The sequence below is a fragment of the Oenanthe melanoleuca genome, chromosome 8 (assembly GCF_029582105.1).
Source record: "Oenanthe melanoleuca isolate GR-GAL-2019-014 chromosome 8, OMel1.0, whole genome shotgun sequence".
Lineage (NCBI taxonomy): Eukaryota > Metazoa > Chordata > Aves > Passeriformes > Muscicapidae > Oenanthe > Oenanthe melanoleuca.
Genome location: NC_079342.1, coordinates 22,964,970 through 22,984,597, shown reverse-complemented (window position 1 = coordinate 22,984,597; position 19,628 = coordinate 22,964,970). Strand labels below are relative to the sequence as shown.

The following is a 19,628-nucleotide window of genomic DNA, read 5'->3' as shown; positions in this document are numbered from 1 at the left end:
AGCCACTCCCCAAGTTCTCCTGCTGGACTAAACCCTGCTGTTCCCATGTCTTGCCCTCTGTGCAAGCTGGAAAAAGCTGCAAAGCCCATGGCTACCAGCAGCTGTTCATTGCTGTGGGCAGAGCAAACACAGCTTAGTACCTTATAGGTTTAAGTGTGAGTGGAAAAGCTCCATGGATCTGAAGCCCTGAACTCACTGCTGATGCTTGAAGGGAGGAGCAGGGTGCAAAGGCTTATCTTTGGTGTGTTTTTCTACTGCTTCATTCAGTGGGAAGCCCCAGATTCGTTGCTTGGGTTTTTTTCTTTCCTTCTGAGATTTCCTGTACACCTGCCAAGCTACAAAGCTCTGTGCAGGCATTGCTCAGCTGATCTTGCTGCTGTTTGATTTCATGCACAAAGTGTTATGGCTGCTCATCTGGGGCTTGACAAATCTGGTGCCTCATTTTTTTGAGAACTGATGATTTTGATGCTCTCCCCAGATTTCCAGCCAGTACTGTGCTCAGGCACTCAGCACTTCTCTAAATCAGGAAAAGAAGGTGGCAGGAGCCATGTGTGAGCTTCTCCTTTACATGACACGTTTCATCCAGCTTTACATTCTGCAGCAGACATAGATCTGGTTCTCTGGGGTGCTATTTACCTTCTTTTAAATACAAACCAAGTTCCTGTTATTGCCAGCTCACCATGCCACAAAATTTTGGAGCTCTGCAGTGAATGGGACAGGTACAATATGAGGTTGAAGATGGTATTTTTAGGTGTGACTGTAAGGGAAAGTAGCTTTAATTCCTGCTGCTTGTGCTCCATCTGTCTGTTCTGAGCCCAGGAAGTAGCAGCAGAAGTAGTGGTGTGAGGAGTGTGTGATGGTTTGTGAGTGTGGTGAGGAAGGGATGTCAGGGCTGCATCTGATGTGTCTGCAAGGAGCAGCCCCCAAATGCTCCAGACTGCCAGCTGGTCAAAGCTGAGGGTGGCTTTTGTGGTGCTTTTGGAGGAGAACAGGTCACCCTTGGATGGAAAAAGCTTGTCTTGTTCCACCCCCTGCCATGGGCAGGGACACCTCCCAATATTCCAGGTTGCTCCAAGCTCTGTCCAACCTTGGACACTTCCTCTGGAGCAAAGCTGTGCTGTCGGCAGGACAAGGGGAAATGGCCTCAAGCTGTGCCAGGGGAGGTTCAGATTTAACATCATGGCAAGGGTGGTCAGGCTTTGTCAGAGCCCAGGAAGGTTTGGAGTCCCCATCCCTGGAGGTGTCCCAGGAGTGGACATGGCACTCAGTGCTCTGGGCTGGTGACACTGGGGATCAGGCACAGCTTGGACTCAGTGCTCTGGGAGGGTTTTCAGCCTGAATGATTCTAGTCTTCTGTGGTGTCCTACCAAGCCAAGGGAAGCAGTGGGGAGGAAGAGTGCCCAGAACAAAACTGAGGCTGTGTTTGGTGTGGCCCACACCCGAGATCTTCTTCTGGGGAAGGCTGTGGAGACTGGGCTTGGTGTGTTCGTGGTGATCCCTTAGGAGCTGTGGCCAGGCAGCAGTGACATCAAAAACTGGGGCAGCACTGGGTTTGTTGGAGGAAGAAGCTGAGTTAAGTGAATGAAGGAGGAAAGCCCCATCTGAACTCAGCACCAACTTCCCTTACAAATGGAAAAACACGAAGCAGCTCAGCACATCCCATACCAGAATGGGGGTGACTAAAGCTGATACCTCAGTGGCAGACAAAGGAGTTACCAGCCTAACAAACATCCCACACCAACGTGTTGCTAGGAGTGCAAAATCCTACCTAGTAATTTTGAACAAGAGTTTGTGGTTTGTTAGTTTCTCAGCTCTTGCTACATGGCTTTTCCTTTTTGTGCCTTAAATATTCAGGCAGCAGGAAGTGTGGTCAACTGAAAAGTTGCACTTGGCCTTGGCAGGTGTTACTTTTGTGACCATAAACCAAATTCACTTGCCTTGGGGGGTGCTCCTAAAGCTGGATCTCACAGGGTGTTGGGGCTGAGCAGGGGAGGGGAGCACTGGCCGGGTTTGATTGTTCCCATCTGCAAAAGAGCTGCCTTTAAATAAAACCCAGCCTCTCTGACAGCTGGTGTCTGGAGTTCTGCTGCTGGGCAGGATGAGGGGCTGCCCCAGAGCAGGCTCAGCTTGAGGATGCTGCTCAGTGTTGAGTTTCTGTGTTTGCTTGCCTTGGCTGAATCTGTGCCAGCAGTGTGAGTGTGCACAGCCCTGGGAGGATGTGAGAGCTGCATTTCAGATGGGGCCCATCTCTCCAAACAGAGATTTAGCTCTGTTTGGATGATGAGAAGGGAGACATCTGTAAAAAGTAACAGTCCCCCTTCCTTCCAGAATAAGGCTATGAGCTTTCCAGCTGTTGGCTAAGACAGGTTTTCCTGTTGAAATAGCTTTTGTCTGAAGTAAGTCTAAAACAATATGGTTATAGTAACTGAAAATATTTCTTTGTCAATTCTCGTTGTAAATCCAAGTGTTTTGATTCATTGTTACTTCTTGTAGCAGCTGTTTGATTCAGAAAACCTTGTGGAATCTTCCAGTGAAATACCCACTGCTGGTAAAATGCAGTTTTGCTTATATTCTGTATTTTCTTTACCGTATTGTGTGTGACTTATTTTCTTTTATCTTCACAGTTTCACACTTTCCTTCAGAAGTTCCATCATCCTGAATAATGCAAAGACAAGCCCATAAAATTCCTTCATGTGGTTCTTGTTTGCAACCACAATAAAATGGATTGTGCCATATATTTGTCAGCAGATGCCATCCTATATTCATAAAATATGCTTGGGATCTTTTTTTTTAGTTCTGCAGAGTTTAAAGATGAGCTTATTAGGCATCTCTCTGATGTGTCGTTATTCTGGGCTGAATAATGTTAACTAGAATATATACAATTTATATACAGTAGAGAAGCAAAGAAGAGTGTATGTTTTAAAAATGAGTTTGCCAGAGCAGAATTGCAAAGAAAGTGGATCTAATGCACTTAAGATATTTCTGTTATCTTTTAAGTATCTTTTTTAAAAAAACAAGCCATGTTTTCTGGCTCAAGGAAGTTTTACTTCTGTATTGTGAGTGTGTCTTGACTACATTTCTGTGTTTTCTTTCAATTTCAAGATAATGGTATTTTACAAATCAGAGGATCCCTCAGAGATTAGGATTTAAAAGAAGCATGTCAGGTATCTGTCCAGTCAGGAAGCCAGGACTGCATCATCTCCTCTGACTTTGTTGCTGTTGCTCTGTACGAGACATTCCTGAGTGAGATAAGACCTGATGCTTTGTGTTTCTCTCAGCAGGTTCTTCTTAAGCACACCAAGCAGATATTTTTAATACACACAAACAAAAACTGTAATTTTTAGAACGCCAGCTGGTGTTTAGAGCTTTGGCTTGGCTTCAGAGGTGCTGAGCACCCACCTGGCAACTGGGGTTGGTACCAGCTGCTCTGGAAACAGGAGCTGCCTCACACCACTGGCAGCAAAAGTCATTTTGAAAAATGCCTTTGAATTTTCAATGTGTGCGTCTTCTTAGTGTCAGAGGTGCTTCTAAAGGGAAATAATCACCACAGAAGGACCTGACCTCATTTCTTGCTCAGAAGGGGTTGTAAGAAGACTGTCATCTCCTGAACTGTGGATTTGTGGCTGTTGGCTTAGGCACATGTCCCTCAGAGGGATCTGCCTGCAAGCAGAGTTGCAAACCAGGATGTTAAACCTGAGACCTGAGCTTTGTTGTCCTGACCTCAGCGTTTCTGAGACTGGCAAAGAAACAGTCCTGACCCCATTTAAGCCCAAACCTCTGGAGCCAGAAGGTCCAGCCTGACTGACTTGTTTAAGAAGGTTTGGTGCACTTTTGCTAGTAAAGCTCAGAGTAGAGCACAGACAACAAGATGCATTTTTTTCAGCTCTGTCTATGTGTTTTTTTCACTGGAAATTATAAAAACCACATGCATCATATTGGTGAGTCTTGTGAATACACTTTTCCAGAACTCCTGGCTTGTTCTTGTTCTATTGCTCTTTTCACTGCTGTGTTTTTTTTCCTTAACCAAGAGCCTGCCTGTTTGTGTGAAGCTGCTGGTTTATGCAAAACCTGTGGTGAAACAGTTGGTGAAACGGTTGGCTCAGAGATGCTTGAAGGGCAAACAGCAGAGAAACTGTCCCAGGGCAGCCAAAAGTTCTGCTGTGTGAGCAGCATCTCATTGAAGGGATGATTGATTGTAAGTAAAGGTCTTTGGGAGTAGTAATAAGGGGCAGAAAAGGTTGCTGTGCATTCTGGAGCTCTTCAGGGTGTTTTGAAGCCACGCTGGGTGCTGTTAAGTGAGAAGATATTTCATAGAAATTCAGGGCTCATCTTTCATCTCATCAGGCTGGTGAAGTCCTGTCAACCCAAATGAAGATAGAAAATGGGTTTATGTGGTTTTTCCTGTTTCTCAGAAAGCCACAGGCTGCCTTTAACCCACCCTTGAAGAATGCAAACATGGCTTGAAATGTGGCTCTAGTGAGGAAATGCAGGCAGTCTTTGGAGGATTTCTCATTTGGATGAGACTCAAAATGAGCATTGTTAGACAGGAGCTAAATATGTTTAAAGTCACATTACTAGTGATTACTTCTGCATTCACAAAGTGAAAATGTGATCTGGTATACATAAATTGTCAAATAAAACCCTTATCACTACAGCTCAATGCACATTGCATTCTCAGGGCTCCTTTTTTCTTGGTGCCATAAATAAGGCATTTTGCAAAGCACAGAAAGAGGAAGAATTTAAGTTTTGATGCAGACAAGCGAAACAGACTCTTCTCCAGAAAGAGAGAATGTATCAGCATCCACAGTGGCAGGAGCTCAGACTGGATTGATGGGGAGAGCTTCACAGAGACCTTTGATGGAAGGACTGAGACTTGCAGAGCTGGAGCCCCATAACCAGTCACACAAAGGCAAGAGAGATGGAAGCAAGCTGTTAAATGCACTGGCTGAAGTTTATATCCACCACGGATATAACCCCAAGCCTTGAACATCTTCTGGCTGGTGCTGTGTAGCCACAGGTCCTGGTGTGCAGTGTGGTGTGTCTGTACATGGTCTCCAGAGGTGCAGGGTCACTGTGAGCCAGCAGGAGAGCCCTTCCCAATACATTCTCAGGAACTAATTTCCTCCTCTTAATAATAACCTGCCCAGCTGCCTTTCTGAGCCCAGACTGTACAAACACAGCACAGGGAGAAGGTGGTTTGGATTTGGTTTTTTCCTTTCAAGTTGTGTTGTCACAAGCCCTTTTGAACGTGAAAGATAAATGGAGAGGAAATGAGGCAACTTATCTCCTTTTTTTTTTTTTTTTTCAAGAAGAAAGGAGCATTGAAACATTGAGGTGGAAGAGCAGAGCAGCCAAGGAGCCTTGAGCACAGGTTTAGTGAGAGGGACAGTAGCTGAGTGGAGCTTCTTCCTGGGAGTCCTCTTAGAAGTGGAGAAAACCAACCCCAGTGGTAGCTACTGTCCTCTCAGTGGTGCTTTCATGAGTGTCTGGGGAACTGAAAGTGGTCCAGGAGGAAGGAGAATAATGCACAGCACTTGGCACGTCAGGTGGCTGGATGGAACCCCCCTGAACTGATGTCACTGAATAAAAGTGGTGCAGAGCTCTGTGTCACCACCTTCTGTCACAGCAAGTGACACTGGCTGTGCCTGTCTGGGAGCTGCTCCCAGGCTCTGGCCTTTCTCTGAGTTATGGTTAAAAATAGCATCCTGAAAAAGAAAATAAATACTTTTGAACAGTGTGCCAGAACAAACAGGCCTTAAGCCCCACATTTGCACAGGAGAGGCTGTAAGAGAAGTGTTCCTTTGTGTGTGCCCTCTGTGGCACTTACATCAAATTCTTTGTGAACACTGTGCTTTGTTTTCCCTTTTTCCTTAACCTGTGCCCTTGTCACTTGGGAGCATTTCTGCCTCTGGTGATGTGGGCTGCTGGCACTGGTGGGTGGTAGGAACAGCAAACCTGGGGAATGTAAAGGCAATCCTTTATCTTTGATAGTGCTGCAGCTGCAGAAAGTTAGGAGCTGTTTGGATTTTTATTTAACCTCTTCTCAGGATAAAATTTCAGGAGTTATTCTCGATTTGGTAGCAGAAATGTATTTTTATTAGTAAGGTCCCAGCTTTAATTTAGAAGGAATCAAAGGCATGAACTCTAACTAAGGAAAAAATTAATGAAGTTTAATGGGTCCTTTTAGCTTTACCAAAGAAAAACCCCAGAATATTTAGATCACTTTGTTTCATTCTTTTACAGTGCTTTGGAAATACTGGAATTTTGATTATGTCCTTTGAATGGGAGAAGGGAGGCCACTGGCAGGTCTCCCATGTCAAGAAGCCCCAGGCAGCCAGAGGACCATCTCCCATCTTCTCTTGGTCTTTTCCCATTTCTTTGGTTTTCATTTGCCTCATTTTCTCTGCTTCTTCCCTTGAATTGTCCCTGGACCAGATTCAGTTGGGGCTTTTGGGGTGATTTCATCAGTTTCAGAAGGAAGAGGCCAGTTCTGTTCCTTTTGCACCCATTCCACAGCTGGAAGAGAGCAAAGGGCTGTGAGCTGTCCTGGGGTGGGGCTTTGGGGCAGCAGCAGCTGCTCTGGGAGAGTCAGAGTGAAGTGTGAGTGACAGAACCAGACCAAGACTGAGGAGTGAGAGGAGATGTGCTCAAAGTCTCCCTTTCCAGCAGCATCACTGCATCTTCCTTTGTGCCAAGCCTTTCTTGAAGGAGCCTGGATCAGGGCTGATGGTCTGGTACCACTGCCCAGTGTTTCTTCACTGATGTGAATTATAAAGTTGATCTCTTGTGTCACAGAGCTGTAGATTCCCTTCCCCATCTGCAATAAGCACAGAAAAAACTGTCTTACACAGGGCTGGGTGAGCAGCTTCATGTAATAATTATACACTTGTGTTCTAAATTCTACCTTAACTGATGGTTTTTTAGCAGTGTGTGAATAAACTTTTCCCACAGGATGAGGTGCCAGTGCTTCCTCCTGTCTCTCCTGCAGAGTGAGTAAGTCCAGTGAACAGAGTGGATTTCCTGAGGGGCATTACCAACCATGGAGAGGTAGAGAAGGGTTTCTTTGTGAAAGGGGAGACCTTCAGTTGCATGAGTACAGACCCTTGTAGTGCCTGGAAGTATTCCTTGCAAAGGAATGAGTGCAGTCCTTTATTTATATCAATTTATTTTCTAGTTTGTCTTAGCTAAGGCTTTGAAGGATTAACCACAGTGTAGTGCTGTGGAACATTTTTGTCTTGTAGGCTGTGTTAGCCTTGAACAATTCCTGCTGTAGCATCATGGCCAACAAAGTCCATGTGACATCAGAAGGTGATCCCCTTGTATCACCCTGCTGTGCAACAACAAAATATGGACCAGATTAAAGAGATTTTATAAGCTTTGTAACAACAAAATGCATGACAGATTAAAGAGATTTTATAAGCTTCATTTGAACTTCTAAGTTTTATTGAGTAAGTTCTCCCATCCTCTGCCCAATGTTTTGCCCTGACAGCAGTTACATTTTCCTGCAGTCATATTCCATTATTATAGCATGAAACTAGTGAGAGCTTGAACAAATGACTAAATATGCACTGCAAAGGAAAAATGTTTCCATTTTTGTTGCTCAGGCTCAATGTAAAATGTGAAGTCAGGTAAAAAAAATTTAAAATTCCTCTTCCTGTATTATAAAGTTTTATTAGAAGCTTATTATTATATATATACATATATAAATTTTTGTCCTTTTTAAAAGAGGAATAAAATTAGTTATTGTTTTTCATAAAGAGTTGTGTCTTTGTCCCCCTCAAAATGTCCTTTCACAGTTGCTGCCCTACAGAGGACCAGGCAAGGAGGTGTTGGCACAACCAAAGCAAAAAAAGTACTTTGCAATTCATGGTATTTACTCATTTTCAATGTATACAGGAGCCAGAAGAGAAGCAAATACCTTAGAATTGATGAGGAAAACAGGCTCCAATGTTACTATTATTCTCATTTTGTTCTTCCATTTTATGGAGTTTGTGTGTTTGTTGAAGAGAAATGGAATAAAATCCTGCCATGGAATAATGGCTTCTGCTACAGTGCTTAAAAAGTGATGACTGTGGGAAATACAGGACTCTGGGCTGATGGTGAAAGGAGTTGGAATGGTGAGGGAATAAAGGGAATTTATGACTAAGGTGAGGAAACCTCAGCATAAATGAAACCCCTCATGGAAAGATGTGTGTGTACTCATAGCTTTGGTCAATGTCATGTACTGCCTGGAATAATTTTGTGATAGAGCCATGAAATGTCGTATAATTTGGCAAAGTAATTAAGAAAAAAGAAATTAGTGTGTCCCAGAGCTGTATGACCATATGTCAAGCATTGCATAGAAGTATTTTTTTGAAGGTGTGTGTGTCTGTATAAATATATATAGACACATATATTCAGAAAAAAGCTTCAAATAACATCATGAAGATGGTTATTTCTGCTATCTGTGTCTTTTTGGTTTTTTGCCTTGTGGATGGCTGGGCAGTGAGGTAACTGTCACCCAAAAGGGAGGGAAGGGGGAATGCATCATCCTGATTTAAAGGGTGATGTAGCATTGGCTTACATTTTTGGAATTCTGTTTAAATATTCTTAAGAAGCATTTTTGTGTGACCTCCCATGACATGTAACGTGGTGCTGAGATCTGGATTGGAGGAAGCTGCTCAAGACATGCCTGGTGTCTGTGTCCCCACAAGCAGCTTGACTTGTGGCTCAGGGAGTTGAAAAAAATTAAAAATAACAAAACTTGAAAAGCATTGACCTTCATCAAATTTATTCACCACAGATCATAGTTTAATTTCATGTGACCCAGGAATTAGATTTGGTTCATTTGGTTATTAAACCCCAAGTCCTTCTGGTGCTGTGAAGGAAGCTTATAAATAAAGTTTTGTCAGACCTTATTCCAGTTGAATCTTGCTGCAGCAGACACAGTGTTAATAAAACCCATGGCTTGTTTCAGCCTGATTAACCACAAGCACTGGCCTTTATGTAATTCATGATTATTAGGATTTTTTAACCTGACAGAAGTGCAAAAGCAACTTGTGAAATCTTCCTTCTCCCATAAATAAGGATTGGGCAGTGGGAGTAGGGGAAGGGGAAGCAGGCTGCAGGAATGAGTGAGTTTGACAAGAGCCACTCTGTTTGTTCTTCATTTTCAATAATCAGACAGCATTCAGAATTAACTTAAACCAGCAAGCTCCATAGTTAGAGCACGAGCTACTCTTCACAAAACAAGCATTTTTTGTGGAGTGCATGAGGTGTCACTCAGCTCAGTCTGCTCCCTCTGCATGTGAGATGCTCCCAAAGCTGCCTGGGAGCAATATAAGTATGAAAACCTATGGGAATCTATGGGATAATTGTCCATCTCAGTGTGAAATTCAGCCTCCTGTAGCAGAGCACTTGAGGAACATCAAAGTATAGAGCAAATTGTAGAAAGGGCTATCTGCAGGGCTGGAATGGAGCCTGTTATTTTTGGCACCTCTTTTGCCATGGATCACCTGTAAATGAATTTACAAACGTGTTTGTTTGACTTGCTGTGAAGCAAAAGCTTTGCTTCTGATGGAGCACAAATATCACACTCATGGTCTCAGCTGCCAAACTGGTGAAAAAAATCGGATTTTTTCACAGGACAGCATCAGTTTTTTCCTATAGAGATGGTGGACTAAGCACCCAAGGAGTGCTGTATGCTGAGACTTGAGGAGAGGCTCTCCAAGGTGTAATGGGTGTTATCCACTCCTCTGCTCTGAGTGATTATGATTAATAGGGATTTTGCCAGCATGGCAAACAGGTGATTTGAGGGTGTGTGCACACCACTGGAGTTACAGAACTGTAAGTTTATATTGAGAGCAGTCTCCATTAATATAAACCAAAGCTGGGATAAATAATTGGTTTCAGTATTTTACCAGGTGCAAACCACATGTTCCTGCATGGGAAAGAGGTGTGGCTCCACCAGAGCTGCTGGGTTTGGCTGGGTGCAAACAAACCTGTGAGAAGTGATCCAGCCAAATCAGAACCTGGGGTTTGTGTCTGCCATTCCTTCTTGTCATAACAAAGTCATGACTCAGAATAATTAAAATGCTATTTCTACAAATAAAGATCAAAATGAGTTCTGAGTTTCAACAGCAAAGAGAGTAGTTTACATTGCCTTCCTAGATAAAATCTGGGTGCACTTGAACAGAAACACTTCTGGGTGGTATTGTAAGTGCTGCACAAGGAAAAAGACTGTAGGAAAGAGGGAATCACTTGTAAATCCCACTACACTGTTCTATATCCCAGAGATATATCTATATCTGTATCACTGGAAGGTGGTGGGCACTGTCAGTGTCACTTTCACAATGCATTTAACAACTGATAATGGTATTCCAGTGAATGGATGATTGAGGAAAAGCAGTTTTTATGGTGAGTGGCTGCTTTCTTCTCTTCCTGTTGAGCATCCAGCCCATTTCAGAGCTCCAGTACTGACATCTAGCTTTCAGGGCTTATGTAGAGCACCTGCAATTTCAGTTTATCTCAGTCAGAGTTGTGCTTTTCTTGGACTTGGGATGAAGTCAGCCCAGGAGATGAACACTGGAATTATTTTGTTAACTCATTTTGCTGCTACCTTTATGGGCTATGAGAAAAAGACTGTGTTTATGCATTGAAAAATAAATGGATGGATGGATGGATGGATGGATGGATGGATGGATGGATGGATGGATGGGCAGTAGTAGTAGATGGGCAGTGAAGCTCAACTTGCATTAAGGCACACAGTATATATAGATTAACTGGTTTCTAGTTTATCATTTAAAAGCATGTCCCCAGTTGTGGGTTACATCCTGGTTTGCAAATCACTGTGTGGGTATGATCAGCTGATCATTTTAGATTGTTTCATGGCCTGGTGAAGGAAATAAGACAAAGTGATTTGTTCCTGTTCTGTCTCACTGCTTTACTTGTTTGAAGTGCTGGGTGTACTGACATTTAGTGCACACAGTGCCTATTTCTTTTATTTTGTCCAGGATTTGTTTTAATACAGCAAATCATCTACTTCCTTTACATTCATGCTCCCTGGGGCTTAGTGATACATCAAAATACACCAGTCCCCAGACCTCCAAAGAGATTCATATCACTGATCATGGTATATTTGGAAAGCCCTTTCCAAAAGGTGCTGAGTGCAGGCATTGTGCTGTGAAGGGGAAGGATTGTGAACATTTTCCTACTCTTGGAAGGGTCATCTTACTGCCAAACACTGATATTTAAGTGAAATAGCTTTTATGGCAAGTCCTTCCCTCTTTTCCATTCTTAACTTCCAAATGGCTGCAGTTCTGGGAGTGTGAGCAATAACTCTCTTGTATGCCAGCCAAAAAGTTATTGTTTGCTGACCTTTTTTCCTGACTTTTCCTGTCCTGCACCTGGACTGGCCATGTGGCAGCATGCTGAGAGCAGGGAGATGTGGCAGGGCAAGCCAGATGGGCTGCACTGGGAGCTGGTGGCTAGACCAGCAGGCCTTCATTCCTGGGAGAACTGTATGGCAGTTATTTCATTAAAAGGAGTGAAACCCCCACTGTAAAATTGGGTATTTGAGGCCATTCTGTGGGCCCGATGACTTGGAGTTACATCCAAGTGTCCCACATGGGTGACACAATGAAGAAGGTCAAAGGCAGGGGAAAAGAAAGAAAGAAAGGAAAAAACAATCTGGGGGTGATTACTGATTTCCAGGAGGGCAACAGGTAGATGTTTCTAGTTTCTCAGTGCAGTGACTTTGTTTTTAGTCTAACAGAACTCGTGCTGAAGTTCTGTGGCCATGTGCACGGGCACTTGGAGCATCATGAAGCATTAGTAAAGGTTATTCTGGAGCAGGATCTAAACCCTCAGCAAAGGAGGAACAGACCTTGCCATGCTAATTTGATGGAAATCCTTCCACCTCCATCACAGTTGTCTTTTCCTGTTGGTGATTTTGGCTCATGGAATCACAGAATATCCCACGTTGGAAGCGACCCACAGGGATCAATCATTGAGTCCAGCTCCTGGCCCAGCTCAGGAGCAGGAGGCTGCATGCAGGCTCCTCCTGGAGCTGATCAGACTCCTCATTCTCCTGGGATAAACATCCCAGCTGCTGGGATTCAGATCCATGTCTATGGCTGGAGCTGTGCTGCTGCCAGACCAGCCAAGTGGGAGCCCTGGCCGTGCTCCACATAAACAGCTCTGACTAAGCCAGCCACACTAAATTTGGAAAAGAATTAGGGGAACTCATTCTTCAACTGCCCTGGAGTATTTTATCTCCAGTTGCCCCATGTTATCATTTCATGGGAAGAGTTTCTGTTACTCAGGACTGTTTCCATCATGTTTATTTTCAGAGAGCATATTTTTATTTTCTGTAAACCCAAAGAGCTTAAAGATCCATTGAGGAACACGGTGGATCAAGGGTCTGCCTGCTTCTCTCCCACCTTCCCACCACTGTAATTCCTGTTCAACTGAGCCAGGCCCTCATGTGGTGCCACTTACAATCCCTTTAAATAAACCTTTCTTCTAATTTTAAGAGGGAGGAGTATTTTTAATGCAAAGCTCCTTTGCAACAAGTAGTGAAAAGATTGGAAGAAACAGCCAGAAACATTTTCCTCTTGATTCATGTTTTGGTTTGTCATAAATACAGTCTGCACATAAAAATTACATCATCACTGTCCTATTTCTGACATGTATGTTGTGAGTTGCAGAGTTTCTTTCCCTTCAGTGATTGGGCTGTAAGCTGATCTAAGCAGTACTGACAGTGAACAATGACACTTCTGAGGCTGTTTAGCCTTAATTGAAGGACTTTGCCAAAATTACAGGTATTTCCTCTGATTGTTGCAAGTTTTTCCCAACACCAGAATTTTATTCTTTGTCCCACTTCCTTCACAAACTTTTACTGCAGGATGCAGGCAGTATTCAAGTGAGGTGCAGTGTCCCAGAGCCCTCTCTAACAGATTAAGAGGATGATGCAGGCTGGAAAAGAAAAAGCCACAGTGCAAAATAGGGGCAGACCCTGAGCAGGAAACTCCACTGGGGCTGGGGCCAACAACATCCTCCTGCTGGCTGGGACCAGGAGGGAAAAAAATGCCACAAAGAAGGTTTGGGGAAACTTTGTCCTTATTTGGAGAATAAGTCAATGCCTCTGCCCAAAGCAGGCTAGTTTTTGTAGGGCTGGGATATTCTGCTTTAGCAGCACCATATCCTGCTGTTTCAGCCAAGCATATCCTATAATCAGTGTGTCTCTAAAAATCTGTCTTAAAACGGAAGGTTTGGAGTCCAGATTGTCACTGGGTGCTGTCCCACCAGTAATTCTGTGAGAGACTCACATAAGTGGTGGAACAGAGGTCCCTGAACTTGGGGGATGCAGCTGATTCTGCATCACACTGGAAACTCACCTGCAGAAGCAGAGGAGCTGGCATGTGGGGTGTCCTCTCATGCACATCTCTGTTAGGAAATTAGGGAATTAATTTATAGGATCCCACAATGGTTTGGGTTGGGAGGGATCTTCAAACCCATCCAGTCCCACGCCCTGCCAATGGGCAGTGACACCTTCCACTAAACCAGACTGCTCTTTGCCCTGGCCTTGAACACTTCCAGGAATTCCATTTCAGGAATGCTGTGTGCCAGTCCTGGTCTAGGAGTCCATATAAAGGCATTAAAAGGTCTTAGTTCAGGATTACCATTTTTTTCTTACACAGGAAATATGATGTTTCCCCCCCACCCCCAGCAGAACAAAATTAAATTTTGAAGACATCAAAGTTGCTTGAGATGTGAAATTGTATTTCTCTGTTGTATGCTCAGAAAAAGCCCTTTGGCATGGAGCTCCCTAATGCCAAGAAGAAAGGGATCTCTCTGGTACCCAGGATGTTTGGGATGCACTCTAGATCATAGGCCAGGTTCTGGTTTTTGCATTGCTACAGACTCTTTCAGTCACATATATGCACATGGCTTTAATTTTAGCTTCACTTCCCTGTCTGCAAAGCACCATGATTTCTTTGGTAGGGTTAATGAGTTAATTGCTTGTAAATTATTTTAAGATTCTCAGAAGTGAGACTCTGAGAAGAAAAGAAGAATGTGTTTATTGCTGTTGCTGTTACCCATGAGATCTTGATCACAGGGAGACAATACCAGATTAGTGTTTATTGCAGCATGACTGAGGATATGTTTACATTAAAACAAAGATGAGACTGTAGTGCTCAAGCCTAGAAAAATCTTTTGTAGAGCTCTGAGTCAGCTTTAGAATCTCAGTAAGTGATAAAATTGGCTGCTATGGCTGAACACCAGCAGTGCTACTGGTTCTCTTTGAAAACCCTTTCAGCCCTTGACTAGCCTTAGCTCTGCGGCAGCGTGTCCCAGGGAGAGGCAGAGAGCATCTTTCCTTAGGGAAATGGATTTGGGGAATTCTTTGCTTGCTCTTAGAAGAAAAACAAAGTTCTCAAACCCAATGTTTTCCTGGACAAATTCCCTCTGAATGCATCTCCAAGGCTTTCCTGACCCGTGCAGCAAGTGGTCCTTGGTACACTCAGGAGGTCTCCTCATGGAATCATGGAATGGTTTGGGTTAGATGGACTTTAAAGCCCATCCAGTTCCACTCCCTGCCCTGGGTGGGGACACCTTCCTCTGTCCCAGGTTGCTCCAAGACCTAGCCTGGCCTTGGACACTTCCAGGGATCCAGGGCACCCACAGCTTCTCTGGGCACCCTGTGCCAGGGCCTCCCCGCCCTCACAGGGAGCAATTCCTTCCCAATATCCCATCTAACCTACTCTCTGTCAATGGGAAGCTATTCCCCCTCATCCTGTCATTCCATCCCTCGTCCAGAGTCTCCCCCCCTCATTCCTGTGGGCTCCCTTCAGGTCCTGGAAGGTCCCTCTCAGTGACCCTGGAACCGCCTCTTCTCCAAAGAGAAGAATTCAGGTCACTGGTGAGAAGTGCCTTGCTCCTGTGTGACAGGTTGTGAAGCCATGCATATAAAATACATTGAAATCTCTGTCTCACCTCAGGGAAAACAGAGGCCACCATCAAGAACTTCAGCCCCCACTACCGGCGCCAGCACGCCGTGGCTTTCTGCAGGCACGTGCAGGAGGAGCTGGAGCAGCACCGCCACTCCCAGTCCCGCTTCCTGAAAACCAGGGTAGGGGACACTGGCTTCCTGCCTGGGACCCAAGTGCACACTGCAGTTTGCATGTGCACGTGGTGGATTTGGGTCATTTGGGTTTGGGATGGAAAATTCGCATCTGGGTGCAGGTTTGGTGTTTTATTTTTGAATATTCGTCTTTATTTTGGCCTTTTAGTTGTTTATCATGGCACAAGGAGAACCATTATATGAGTTTGTGATACAATGAGCTGGACATTTGGACAAAACTGGTTCCTTCTTGCTGGTTGCAAGGTTCTGCAAAATCTAGGGACAGAGATCATACTTGCAGGGAAGAGATTATGTAGGAAACTTAATTAATCCTGTCATCTGTGGCTCAGGGCTCCTTAAAGAAGATGGCAATAATTCCCTCTGTGGAGTGAACTATGGAAAGCTGGTTTCTATTAGAAGGGAGCCAAAAAGAGAGACAAGAGTGTATTTATTAGGGGAGAATGCAGAGAACCAGTGTCTTGGTTTAAAAGACAGGTGTCTGCTAAGAAAGCCAGGAGCCTCTCTTTGAAATGGAGAATGTAAACCCCCTCACTCCAAATTATTATAATTTTGAAATCACAGGGCTCTCAGGCAAAGATGTGGGAATAGGAATAACAGTTCTTTACTAGCAAAATTAAAATAGAAATACAGTATTGCAAAGAACAATCTCAATCCTGACAGAGTCAGAATCCAAGCTGACACCCGTCAGTCAGTCAGGGTGTTGGCACAGTCCCATTCAATGGTGGCTGCATCCTCCTGCAGGGGCAGATGTGGTTCAGCTGGAGCAGTGCTCCTGGAGAAGGTGCAGTTTCCTCTGAAGGTGCAGGGATGATGTGGAAAGGTCTGGCTTTCCTCTGGAATCCAGTGGAAAGAAGGTACCTTGGTGTCCAAAATCTCAGTTTTTATCTGGGTAGGAAAGGCTTGGCTGCTCCCCTGGCTGGAGCATCTCCCAGTGGGATGATGTAATTTTATCAGTCATGCAGTGGGACTGAATGGGCCAGCAGCAGATGATATCTCCTGGAGGGAGGATGGGTTGTGGAAAGATAAAGATGATTGCCCCAGCTGGTTTAAAGATGGCCCATTAGTAGATAATATGTGCCAGGAGATCAGGGTCACTGCCCCACCCGGCTCAGCAGATGGTGACAGAATACACATTTCTGGTCACATCCTGTATTGCAGCCTAAGACAACCAGCTCCTAGATTAAGAAGAAAAATATTTTAATGTTCTGAACATACTGGAAATTAGGGATTTCCAGTGCTCTTGAAATGAGTAGGTAAAGCAGTGAGGTGGGATAATAGAAGACCTGTGGCTTTCAGAAAGGTGCATATCACTTACTACAGCACAGATGCAAAAGTGTTTCAAATAAATGGGAAACATTTTACCTTATTATAATAAAACCCTGCTTTTCATATCAATGAAATATTTATATTATGTAGTGGAAAACGGGTGATGGTGAACTCCAAGTCATTCTGCAGGGGTTGGAACTAGATGATCTTTAAGGTCCCTTCCAACCCAAACCACTGTAGGATTCTCATCTTGCATTCAGCATGTCAGCTGAAAGGTAAATAAATCTCTGTCCCAGAAATCTGGCAGTGTTTTGAAAGGCAGAGCTCTTCTGCTGCCTCCTCACCTCAGCTACAAGAATTTCCTTGTGTCTGTAGAACCTTCTGAAATCAGAGATATTGATGACTCCAAATTGCATTTGAAGGCTCAAAAGCCCTCAGAGCAGCGTTATGGAAATGTAGAAATAAAAGCTTCAAGGTGGTCAGCGGTGCAGAGGAGTCTCAAATGTCACCAATTGTCCTGCAGCCTGCGGGGGAAGCCGGGACAGTTCTGTACGAAGCAGAGCTACTGCACTTCGCTGAGGACCTGAAGAAGTGGAAGGACAGATACGTCGTGATCAAACGCGACTACACTGTGGATTGCTTTGAGACCAAGGAGGTGAGTGCTGCTTGATACATCAGCAAGAGCTAACAAATCCTTTTAACAGCCCTTGAGCCTTGCTGTGCCTGTCCCAGAACACTTTGCATCTCTACATCCCTGTGATACATCCCTGTGCTGCTGCAGTTGGCTCTGAAGCAGCAGGGTTTGGGTGGCTCCAGGCTGACTGCAGTGCAGGTTTTTTACCATAGTCAAACTAGTCCTGGCTGACAAATCCAACAAATTGGGCTCAGGAGCAAATCCCATCCTTTTTCCCTCCCTTCCATCCCTGACTCCTCACCACACAGATAAGCACTGAGAGGATATTTTCAAACATGTTTTTTACATTTAACATGCTTTAGATTTGACATGCCATGGGAACATTTCCAAAATGCAGCCTGACAAAAAGATTTTTCCTTTGGGCAATATCCCCATGCATTAGGATCATAGGATACCCTGAGATGGAAGGGACCCACAGGGATCATGGAGTCAGCTCCTGGCTTTGCCACTGAAATGTGTATTTTATGTTTTCTCTCTCCTTAAATCTCTGTTTGACAATACTTCCTCTCTATTGATTTTCCAGGCCTACCAGAAGGGAGCCAGCCCTAAATATCACATTCTTCCTGCAGGAGGCAAAGTCCTGACTTCAGAAGAAGATTACAATTTACTGTCTGATAAACATTTTCCAGACCCTCTTGGTAAGTCCTGCTCAAAGCTGAACTGCCAAAGCCCAGGCTCTGCTCCTTACTCTGTTCTGGAAAGGCTTTCAGGCTCCAGTTTAAAATGGGGTAGCAGAAGATGCCCTCAGCCCTTTTCCCAAGTTCAAGCACAGCTCCAGAGTGGATGAACAAAGCAGATGCTGTAAGCCAACACTGAGAGAAATGCTGGCTCCCTTTCTTCCCAGCATCCCAGCACAAAGCTGCTGGAAGCTGTGCAGAAGCAGGGCAGGAACCACAGCACCATTGTTCCCGGGCTTTGTTAATATTCCTGGTTTATTTGTTTCCATTTTTAGATGCCAGCTGTCTGTGTTGACTCACAGCTGATAATATGTCCCACAGAGAGGGCAGGAAGGTGGCTGCTCCCGAGTTTGTTGTTTCTGGGCCAGGAACTGCTGTGGTCCTGCCTGCCCCCACTCCACCAAGATGGAGAAAATTCAGACTTTACAGAAGCAGGTCTCACACTGCAAATATCACAGAGTCAGATTTGGAGAATGGGTTGCCACATAACGAAAGGGATAAGGAAGACTTGAAGACAAGGATTTATTTTTTTGAGCCCTTTAAATCCTTAGCATTTAAAAGTTAGGTGCCCTCTCACAAGGCACAGGGTGGTCAGAGGAGCTGGGAGGTGTCCACACAGCTCCACGCAGTTGGGGCTGAGTCATCTGGAGCTTCCCATGGCTCTCCCTACAAAAGGATCATCATCTTCATGGACCTACTCCCTGCCTGTATGGTGCTGAAGACCCTCCGAGGTGAAGCTTTTGTGTCTGGGCTCTCAGTGCATATCAGGGACTCCAGTTTGGGTTTGGTCATCCCTAAATGTGCTGTCCAGCATCTCCTGTGTGCAGGGACCTGGGGCAGGTGGGAGCTGGAAGTACTTGGTGCTTTCTTTACATCACCTTCAAGGGCTTGAAGTGACAGTTTTTAAGGGCAGTTGTGTGTGGAAATCCTGGAACCAGGGAAAGCACTGCTGTTCCAACACTATCTGTTTAATGCAGTTTGTTTCTATAAGAAAATCCATATGCTCTTAAATGGTCTCTATGTGGAACAGACCAGAGCTCCCCACTAATTTATTTATCTGCCATGAAAACCATTTCCCTAGCAGCTGCAATCCAGTGACATAGTTTCTCTGAGATTTTGCCAAAACCAGATTTTTGCCACCTTGAGTACAAAGCAGGAGGCCATCAAGTTGCTGTGGTGGTTGATGCCAGCTGAGTGTGCCCATCCCAGCTGTGTCCCCCTGCCCTCTGTGCCAGTCCCCTGGGCTGGGAATATCTCCCTGCTGGCAGAGGTGTGGCACAGAGGAACTGTGCAGCTCTCAGACAGAGTGTTCCTGTGCAGGCTCAAGCGAGGAGGCGGCTGCAGCCTTCGTTCCGCTCCCGAAGGAGTTCCCGGTGTACCTGTGGCAGCCCTTCTCCAGGCACAGCTGCTACTGCTTCCCAGAGCCAGGGGCACAGAGCCGCTTCAGCGCCGCGCTGGGGGACTGCGTGCGGCACGCCAACCACGGTGAGTGCGCGGGGACAGTGGGGGACATCCCAGCCATCCCAGCCATCCCAGCCATTCCAACTGTCCCAGCCATCCCAGCCATCCCAGCCATCCCATCCATCCCAACCACAGTGAGTGCATAGGGACTGCGTGCGGCACGCCAACCACGGTGAGTGCGCGGGGACAGTGGGGGACATCCCAGCCATCCCAGCCATCCCATCCATCCCAACCATCCCAGCCATCCCAACCGTCCCAGCCATCCCAACCATCCCAACCATCCCAACCGTCCCAACCATCCCAACCACAGTGAGTGCATAGGGACTGCGTGCGGCACGCCAACCACGGTGAGTGCGCGGGGACAGTGTGGGACATCCCAGCCATCCCAGCCATCCCAGCCATCCCA

The 19,628-nt window shown here is 45.2% G+C and overlaps 1 protein-coding gene across 1 annotated transcript in view; it reads left to right on the top strand.

The window, feature by feature from the left end:
- The window catches only part of NIBAN1 (niban apoptosis regulator 1), a 54,682-nt gene that overhangs the window by 10,122 nt on the left and 24,932 nt on the right, over nucleotides 1-19,628 (top strand). The window contains exons 2-5 of the mRNA XM_056497719.1: nucleotides 14,982-15,112; nucleotides 16,914-17,045; nucleotides 17,608-17,722; nucleotides 19,082-19,246. Coding sequence (XP_056353694.1) covers nucleotides 14,982-15,112; nucleotides 16,914-17,045; nucleotides 17,608-17,722; nucleotides 19,082-19,246 — 543 coding nt within the window. The remainder of the gene's footprint in view (nucleotides 1-14,981; nucleotides 15,113-16,913; nucleotides 17,046-17,607; nucleotides 17,723-19,081; nucleotides 19,247-19,628) is intronic.